We start from the raw sequence: 10,660 nt of genomic DNA on the forward strand, positions 1-10,660 counted from the left end.
CAAACGAACTTCGACTCTCAATCGCGGAACGTGGAATTTCTGACGCACTTCGTTGACTATGGTTTCATCATTAGCATGACCGTACTTTCGATGGTAGGAATCCAACAATAGTCCCGTAATTTGATGATTTCTAGGCAATATAATCGGGAACTTCATGTCGTACGAAAGTTCCAGCGCATTTATTGCCCTGCCACCCACTCGTAATACTCCATACTCGTCAGCAAACGGTGTCTGCTTGAAAATACTGCTGGTTGTCTTTACCTGTTTCTGACGTGAAACTTCCGAGTCCACATTTTGTCTCAGGATTGCAACTTCATCCGGGAACGATTCGGATTGCGCCATCATCCACAATGTTCTCTCTGCTTTCTGGATTTCTATTTTCGTCAGTCCGACTGTCTTCGAAAATGCATTCTTCTTTCAAACCCGCACGGTATCTGCCCAATGGTGAACGTATGTAACTGAACGCAATAATCGTTCGAATCGAGAAAACCTATTAACGTCTATCACTGCCTGCCTCGCCAGATGATTGCATACATATGCTTCCCGCAATTCTTTATCACTTTCGTCTGTACCTTCTTCTGGAACCATCAAGTAGCTAGTGTCGCTGTTGTACAGGAATTCGGGTCCCTGGAACCAACGGCTGTCTATGTTACACGAAGGGCCTTTACCCCACTTCGTGGCTTCGTCAGCTACGTTTACTTTTGTTGACATCCACTGCCATTCATCGATGCTCGAGAGATTTAATATTTCATTGACTCTGAATGCGACGAATTGGCGATACCGACGGGTGTCGGATTTAATCCACGAGCAAACGGACGATGAGTTACTCCAGAAACATGATTTCCGAATCTTTATCGGGTTATCTTGGATAGTTTTCCGCAAACGAGCTCCTAGCAACGCTGCCATTAGCTCCAATCGTGGTATCGAAAGCCTTCGAAGTGGTGCCACTTTCGTTTTCGATGAAACAAGCGCAACTCTGATCCGTTCTTGGTCTACGATGCGGAAATACGCTACCGCTGCAAAGGCTTGAGCGCTTGCGTCAACAAACACGTGCAATTCCAGGTTATTGAAGCTTACAGGATCATATCCCGGAAAGTAGCATCTAGGGATACGCAATTCGACCATTTTCTTGAGAACCACCAACCACTCCATCCAACGGGAGGCAATCTCTACTGGAACGTTGCTATCCCAATCAGTGTGTGTGCGCCAAACTTCTTGAATGAGAATTTTCCCGTGGACGACGAAAGACGCTACTAGTCCCAGAGGATCATAAATGCTCATAACCAGTCGCAGCATTTCTCTTTTCGTAGGGATCGTAGTTCCGTCTAACAGAGTATGAACCTTTTCGCAGAATTGCAAAGTGAATGCGAAAACGTCCTCTCCTTGATCCCACGCCATTCTCAACACTCGCTCGAATTCAATCGCCTTTTCCGGAAACATGGCTTTCGGCAGTTGCTGGTTCACTTCTCCCAATTTTTCTAGTACGCTCTTCTCGATCGACATCCAATTGCGGATATGGAATCCTGCCCGTCTGTGCACCTCAATCACCTCCTTCGCCACTTCTACTGCTTCTTCTGCCGTGTCAAAGCTATCTACGTAATCGTCCACGTAATGCCTTTGCTTTACTGCAGCCGCACCTCGTGGAAGCTCCGCCTCATGCTCTGTCGCGTTCAGGTCCTTAATAAACTGGGAATGTGCTGGTGAGCAAGCTGCTCCGAATATTGCAACATCCGATACCATAGTACTCATCGGCAGCTCAGGGGAATCTCTGTATGGAAAGAGCAAAGCACTGCGGTCGGGTTCGCGGATAGAGATTTGTAAAAACATTTCCTTAATGTCAGCTGACACCGCAATTTGGCGCTCTCGGTAGGGAAACATTACAGACAATAATGGCGTTAGGAGATCCGGCCCTGTAAGTAGCATGGAGTTTAAGGATATGCCATCTGCTTTAGCTGCCGCATCCCAGATAACTCTAACTTTCCCCGGTTTTTTCTCATTAACAACGACTCCAATCGGCAAGTACCACGTGCGACGCAAATCGAATCCCTCAATTTCTTCTGCCGTTGCTTCGTTTATATAACCCTGAGCCCTAAAATTCGCTATTTGCCGACGAACGCTTTCATAAAGCTTTGGGTTTCTTGCTAAACGCTTCTCCAGACATTTGAAACGTCGTTCCGCCATCGGTCGGCTATCTGGAAATTCAATGTAGTCATACTTCCAGAGAAGGCCTGTCTCGAAACTCTCTTCATTTACTCGTCGCGTAGTAGCTTCCAGAATGTTATATGCACGTTGTTCTTCTGTACTTTTCACTGTTGGTGCAACAGCTACACCCAAACTTTCGACATCGAAAAAGCGCTGAACGTATTCGTGAAGATCAGCGTTAGTTGGCTCCGCTTGTACGTGAACATGTACCGGACTTACACGTGGTTTCCGAAGACTCCCACACACTGCCCATCCGATTCTGGTCTTTGTCGCAATCGGCTCATTTAATTTGCCTTCCCGCAACTTCAATGTAGCTAGCAAATGACAATTATTTTGACCGATCAGAATACCTGGTATAGCGGATTTAAAACTTTTCACCGGTAACTGGCTGAGATGAGCAAATCGAGCAGCAAGTTCGGCTTAGTCAGTAGTCTGTTGCGGTAAACCAAGGTTGTCGACTGTGTACACTTCAGACAACTTGTACCGTTTATTTCCACCGACTTCAGCTATATCCACGGTTACGACCTCTGTTTCAGCAATAGTCTTGTTGATGCCCCCAGTCCATTCGATATTCAACGTTTCTACCTCCCCGCGAGCTCCAAGAACATTGGCAATCGACTTGTCTAAAAGTGTCACTGACGACCCGTCGTCCAGAAACGCGTAGGTGTTAACCCGCTTATTTTTACCAATCAACGTAACTGGAAGGATGTGGAATAGTGTTGACGAAGATAATTGACGATGAACCGCTACTATCGCGTTACTTGTCTTTGATGCCTCTGGTGGATCGAAATGGAGTAAACAGTGGTGTCGCTTGGGGCAATCGTTGATGCCACAAACTTCCCCTTTGCATGGCTAGCGTGTATGCGAAATGAGACAACGAGCACAGAGTTTATTTATCTTCACAGCCTTCCATCTACCGTCTAAATTCAAAGCTTTAAATCCGCAGTTTTCCACTTGGTGACTGTCTAGGTTACAGACTGGACACAATTTGCCACTGTTCATCATGGAACCACTTTCTCTCAGCTTTCCGGTGCTAGCAATTGATTTATCTTCTACACCCCGTCGATTCGTTTTCGATTGATCCGTAAATACGTGCGCGTTCACGAATGATTTCTCTTTCGGCCGGCTGCGCTCTTCCCGCACAGTTACGTGCTGGATATTGGAAAGCTGTGTCACCCCACTCGCCGCAGAAGATACATGGCGAAAGTATCTAAACACATTCAAATCGACCACCGGAGCTTGTTCTTGGTAGAGTGCCCAACTAAACTTTACCGTTGCTGGTAACTTATCAACCAGCTCCTGTAGTAGGGTAGGATTTGCCAGATACCTCTCCAGCCCAACCGCCTTCAGATGTCCACACAGATTTTGAACTACCAGTCCAATACTGACAAGCGTTTCCAACCGGTCGGGTTTTGGCGAAGGAGTTGCCCGAACCTTGGCAATCATATTGTTGACAATTTGTTCCGGACGGCCATAAAGCTTTTGCAAAGTTGACACTACTTGAGACACTGTCGACGGATGAAGCAAGAAGCTGCTAACGGATTCTTTTGCATTACCTTTCAGACTACGTTGTAAGCGCAAAAGGTTTTCAGAATCAGTATACCCGCACGCTTCAGTTGAATGTTGGTAACTGCTTATAAATAATGGCCAATCAATCGGATCCCCGGAGAAAATTGGAAGCTCCCTAGTAACCACTTGTCTAGCAGCTAATTGCTGAGGGGATGGTCCGAAGTGACCGCTAGCATATGCTGGAAGAGCTTGGGTATGCAACTGAGGGTATTCGCTTGACACGGAAGGAAATGAACACGTATTTTTATTTCCACCATCAGACGCTGCGAGCGGACCATTGTTAACCGAAATAGGAGGTGGAGGTAGAGGGAAGGAAAGGTCTAACTCACTGCGACGGGCACTTTCCACGACAGTCACGTTTGACTCAAACCAAGACGCTGGAGGTGGTGGTAACGGAGGAGAACAAGTACTACTTACTGAGCGATTTTCGTTTCGACTGATAATTTGTTGTACCTCATCGTGCAAATCCCAATATTCCTTCTCTGCCACTTTTCGCTGACGCACGGCTTCTTGCTCGCGATGACAACCCGCTTCTATCTGGGATTGCAACTGTTGTTCTGTTACACGCAGACCTTGAATGATATTTTCCAGTTCTGCTACGTGAAGCCGAAACCCTTCGCATTCCTGACTACGACTGTTGAGTTGAACTCGCAAATCTTCCTCCGAAGTGCGCATCCGTTTAGTCTCCTCGCAAAACTGAACATTTAATGTCCCAATCTGCGTCTTTAGCACTGTTAGCTCTCGATCTGAATTTTCCAGCTTAATTCGCAAATCTGCCTCCGAATTACGAACGAGTTTTAGTTCCTCAGCATGCTGCAATTGCAAACTTTTAATCTGGTTCAGCAGTTCTAATTCTCGATTTTGTCTTGCGGGGATATCGAGTTTATGCGTCACCGGCAGCTGCAGGGCATTCTGCTTTCTAAGCGCACCGGTTTCGATGCTCCAACGCTTGTAGGAGCGGGGACCAAAATGAATAGGTTTTGGAATTGCGCCGGTTGATGCCGGCACATCGGACACCATCGACCATAGGTCTACATACGGTTGCAGATCGACTAGAGGCAAAACAGGCTGATCACGCTGGTCCGCGACTGCCTTGGCAGCGCTTTCAAGTGAATCCTCAGGATTATTTTCCATCGTGATTTTATCCAAAGAGCGCGGGATCGATTTCACCTCAGATCCCGTATCGTTATCACCGACGGGTGGAGGGGCTACAGATGCTGTTGTTTTCAGTGGCGTAGAAGAATGATGTGCTTCCTGCGGTAAACTTGTATCTTCTGGTTGATCAATACTAACAGACATTGATGCTGGAACGCTGGCCTTTCCCATGGCTGCCTCCGTCTGCTTTACCCAATCTTCCGTCCGTTTAACACTTCTCTGACTGCTCCGCATACTGCGCACGCTTTTCCCTTCCTCTTCGTCTTGCCGGTTAAGTAACTCGTGCTCCCGAGCGATGAACAGTTTCTCGCGCTCCATCTTTTCCTGAAGCTCACGTTCATATAGGGCTCGTTCCTTCTCGATTCTCTCGCGACTTAGCTCTTCTGACAGCTTTTTTCATCGTCAAGACGCTGCAATTCACGAGCCGCACGAGCGGTAGATGTACTGGAAACACTACCAGGCTGGCTCGGTGCCGGTTCATGTACACTAGAAATCTTCCCTAGCGAACACCTCACACATGAGTAGCCAATCGAACGTACTGTTGCAGTATTAACGTTTGCACAGGAAAAATGGTACCAAAGGTTGCATTTCTGGCATTGAACCATGTACTGCTCGGAATTGTTTGGCCGTTCACAGCCGGCACAATCATGTAACTCACCTCCGTCAATATCTACCATGGATGGGATGAATGAATCTTCTGATGACCGATTCGATTGTTTACCGTCGTCACTCGGTGTGATTTTAGCATTCTCCTGCTGTGCCCTCGTTCGAGACCGAGTTTGTCTTACGTTCGGCTGAGAACTCATCCTAGTTCGGGTAAATTCTTTGAGAATCTGTTGGGATAGATGCTTTTCGGAGTTCTTGCAGCAAAACACTCCAGATAGTGTGGAATGTAATCAGCTCAAAGCTACAAATTTAGGTTTTATTCTATCACTGTATAATGAACAATAGGATTTTAACTTACAATTTAGTCTCCTTTTTAGCTTTAAATCTATGCCACAGAGTATATTATTCTATAAGTTTAGCCTGTAACAGTATTGTGTAAGTTTAAAATTGGCAACACGGTAAATGGCCTATTTGTTGTGATTTTACGTTCCCGTTAAAATTTCAATTAATTAGTGTAAAACTGTTTGCATTAATATTATTAATCGACTGGCTTGTAGCCTAGTGCTTATTCTGTGAATTTATCGTCTCGGCCGAGTCAAATAGTGGCAGCTATTAAGTGATTTCTTCGTGCTAATTATCTGGTCTAATCGACAAACAACACAATAGTCTGAGTGGTTGCCGACGCTAGCGATCGCCCGCTAGGGCAAAAGCAGTTTGCGGTTCTGCTAAGCAATGACTTCGGTAACTTGTGGGGCCTGTGCTCTGAAGATAACTACAGAAAATGACCGAGTTTACTGTTATGGTGGTTGTGACCAAATATTACACGTTAGTTGCTCTGACTTGAAATCTTCGGCAATCACTGCGTTGAGCGAAAATGTTTCACTAAAATTCGTTTGCTTAAACTGCCGTAAAAAACAGCTGAGCCTAAGTGACATCCAGAAAAAATGCAACAAATTGCTCGACGCACTGAATAACTTGACCAAAGCGAATGAGAATCTTCCTCAACAGATATCTGCTGGTATCATTGAAAGTACAATGAATCTGCTTGAAAACAAGATGAACGACCTTGAGTGTAAAATTTTCGATCGAATCACCGACAGATTGGATGTTCTTGTGAGGAATAACATAACTGCCACTGACACTGTCAACAACAAAACAGCTCAGCGCTCATACGCAACCGTTGCTCGGTCTAACTTAACTCAACCATCAGCAGCATCTAAGCGAAAAGCGGATAGCACGCCCGCTTGTGACCAACCGTGCAAGAAAAAGTCTGGCCAGGACCTAACCTCGCAAACTGAAACTGGATTACTTCGCTCTGGGAAGCGCCGCATTGCAAGTACAACTGACCTTGACAAGCATCTTCCAACAAACTGCATTTCTTTTTCGCAACCATGCCCCGACGAGTCTGTTACAAAACCTAAATCCATTATTCGCCTAGAACAATCAGTGCTCATTAAGCCTAAAACAAGTCAAAGTCCTGACACAACCAAAAACGACGTTTGTAAACAGCTTGATCCAGTTTCGCTTGCTATCAAAGAAGTTTACTTTAAGCCTTCTGGTGAAGCCGTGCTAAGATGTAACTCGGCTGAATCGTCATGCAAACTCTTAGAAACTGCAAAAAAATCGCTTGGTGAAAAGTACGATGCTGAAATACAGAAAGCTTTAAAACCAAGATTGCTAATTTTCGGATTCACGGATGAAATAATCGAAGCCAATCTATTAACGCAATTACGAAAGCAAAATGATCTGCCCGACAATGCAGATATAAAAGTTGTGAGAACGAATGCCAATTCCGCAATTATTGAATCCGACGCCAAAACGTTTGAAAGATTGATTAATCTTCGCCGTGTGAATATTGGATGGGAGAGATGCCGAGTCCGGGAACATTTAGACGTAATGCGCTGTTACCGCTGTTCCGAATATGGGCATATAGCATCATCATGCACTAAGCCTGTATGCTGTCCTAAGTGCGCTGAAGGTCACGAACGAAAAGATTGTACCTCTGTCTCTGAAAAATGCGTTAATTGTACCAATGCGAATTTAACCAAAAACTACAAGGTATACAGCCCTAAGGGTTGTACGAAAGTGTGACGTAGGACTGTGTCATATAAAACTCATTACATTGATAACATGTTTTAATCGATGAAGTATAACTTTATGTCTGATCATTAGATCAAAGACTAACGCAAACTGCATTTATGGCATATGCATATTTGAGTATCTGTGAGTATAATTGTTTGAGTGTTTATTTGTAAAAGAAGAGTGAAATATTCTGATTTAATTCTTCATTGAATCAATGGTGGTTTTGAAAAAAACCGTTTGAAATTGTTTGGTGGCCCTGAACAGAATTATGTTTGAGCTGATAGCACTTCTTAAAAATCAGTACTATAATTACTGTCGTCAATATATAGATGAATATCGCTATTCGGTCCTTTAGACTCCAGGATGATGGTTGCCGCGAATACAGGAGTGATAGGAAATACCAAATCACTGTAAAGTAGAAATTGATTAGTTTTATCAAAATACTGACCGTCCGTCAGTGCGATCGTACGATAAATAAGCAGACGGCGAACCTAGTGTGCTATTTTACAGTCACTGGCACTGCCGTTGCTACTTGTAAGCTAGTGTAGGTGTGGGAGAAACCAGATCGGCTGCTGCTGCTGCTCAAATAATTATCCGAATGGAACGTTAACCATTTAGAAAGTGTAGAAAAATCTTTCCATTCTTCAATTACTATAATTCTTATAAGAACTGTTTAAGACCACAATGGCCTGCTGCTGAATTTGCTGCCCGTCAGTCGATCCGTTTGCATTTGCCTTCAGTGTTGGTTTGCGATAATTGCCATTGAAACTGCTGCCAGAATGCCATCGGGTATGCCTCGAATTGCTATTAATTGCCGCAAAAGTCCTTGGATTTGCATCCAATTACCGGTATTGCCGCCAAAATGCCATCGTTTTTACCTCCAATTGCTGTCGGTGTTGCCGCCAAATGCCGTTGGTTTCGCCACCAATAGCCGTCGATGATAAATACTGACCGTCCGTCAGTGCGATCGTGCGATAAATGAGCAGGCGGCGAACCAAGTATACCATTTTATAGTCACTGGCACTGCCGCTGCTACTTGTAAGCTAGTGTAGGTGGTGGAGGAAACCATATCGGCTGCTGCTGCTTAAATGATTGTCCGACACTGATTGAGCAAGCTATCGAACAATTTCGCATGTCTGCGATGGGGATAATGCAAAATGTAACGTAAAGTGCATCGTGTGTGATTCACGTTGGCCATTTCCCGCTGATTCTGCTTGTCTTCGGGGTCGGTGTTGCCGTCAATAGCCATCGATGTTGCCAATTGGATTGGAAAAGGGGTGTGGCTTACAAAGTGGTCTCAAAGGTTATCATTTGGATCCAAATCCTTTGGTGTATCTAATTGTCGTCCGTGCCTGTGAAGCTAGGCGATCACAAGGGAAATGTATGGGAAAATTCGACCTTAAAACTTTACACACATTTTCACTATTTAGCGTATAAAAAATTATTATTAATATGTTACTATAAAATTACTGGACATTTTATCTATCCAACAACATATTAACTGTTATGTTTCGTTCAGTAGTATAGTAGCTATTAGCGTTTGAAATATTTCATTCAAACGTTACACTTCTATTTTTCGTTTTTACAAAGTGCTACCCAGTCCCAGTATAGTAAACAAAGACGTAGTCCTACGTCAAAATCTAAATAATGATGTGCTGCTTGACGCTAACCATCCCACATGGAGCCCGTTGTGCCCGATACACCAGCAAAGAATCAAACGAAAGCGACAACGAATTGACTACTCTTTGTAGCAATCACACTCTATATTGTGTTCCGCATGCGACGGAGGCTCATGTATTTCCTCAGCGACCACTCCTGTTCTGTCAGGTAAAAACATTTACAGTATATGCCCTGTCGAAGTTAGGAAAGATTCTGCACCCGATGTCAAAGTCCCTAAATTCCAGTCTGATGAATTGATGCCAGTGAAAATCACTCTAAACGACTGCTGCACACGTGAGAAATCTCCGAATGATTACACTACTACTACGCACTACGTGCGCTACTGTCACTTTAAATGTAACATTTATGTATGTTATTTTCACAGTTTAAAATTATGCGAGGGACCGTCGCTCATAACGATTTGTATCGGATCGATTTTAAGTGCGAACACAAGGTATATTCATTATGCTTCTGGTAGGATTGAAGTAGTTGTGTGAAAAAAATTATAAACATCTACAAAAAAAAAATCACACAAAACACAAGCCGCTTTACAAGGGTGAACCTGTTATCTCGCACATCGTTAATTTATACCAGAATATTTGACAGGTATATTGAAAGTGGTATAATTTTTTCCGTGTAAAAAGCGTTCCTGTTACCACCAGATCGCAGTCAAAAATGAACTGAGTTGTATCCAGTTTTCAAATCGAAGATGATATTCCTTTCTTTGCTAAAAGTACAATTTTTACAACGATGCAAGTTTGTTTTCAGCCTAGTCGGCAAATTAGTGTATATGTTTTTACTCAACAGTTTATAAACGATTTCGTTATAATCCTTTATTACACACTTTAAAAAAAGTGCCGAAGTCAGCAAAATTTTGCCGAGATTTGGACAGCCGAGCGTTCGGTAAAATTTTTTATGATGCCAAACGTTAATAAAGATCCCTACACACTTAAATTTTTTTTACCGAACTTTGAGCAGCCGAACGTTCGGTAAAATTCGATGGTGCCAATCGACGTTTACGGATCATTAGTAATGTTTGGCATCATAAAAATTTTTTACCGAACGTTCTGCTGCTCAGAGTTCGGTAAAATTTACGATAATGTACCGAACTCGGTACTTTTTTTTAAGTGTGTAAACGTCGATTTGCAAAACTGAAACTTTCACCGAACGCTCGGCTGTCCAAATCTCGGCAAATTTTGCTGAGTTTTTTAAGTGTGTAGATTGTTTGCTTTGCAGCTTATCGGAAGCAGGAAGCGTGGATTAAATTATACACTAACTCTACAATTTTAGCTGTTTTATCAGCCATTAGTACGCTAAGTATGCCAGAGTGTTAGTTTGTACACAATCACGATAAGATTAAACCCTTATTTTCGCATTTTATTTTTGT

General features: G+C 43.6%; 1 protein-coding gene across 1 annotated transcript; it reads right to left on the reverse strand.

The window, feature by feature from the left end:
• Window positions 1–417: 417 nt before the first annotated feature.
• Window positions 418–1,740, reverse strand: LOC128745915 (uncharacterized). Its single transcript, XM_053842979.1, has one exon. It carries the CDS (start codon window positions 1,738–1,740, stop codon window positions 418–420), a length of 1,323 nt encoding a protein of 440 aa, XP_053698954.1.
• Between the last annotated feature and the right edge of the window lie 8,920 nt (window positions 1,741–10,660).

The sequence above is a fragment of the Sabethes cyaneus genome, chromosome 1 (assembly GCF_943734655.1).
Source record: "Sabethes cyaneus chromosome 1, idSabCyanKW18_F2, whole genome shotgun sequence".
NCBI classification, from domain to species: Eukaryota; Metazoa; Arthropoda; class Insecta; order Diptera; family Culicidae; genus Sabethes; species Sabethes cyaneus.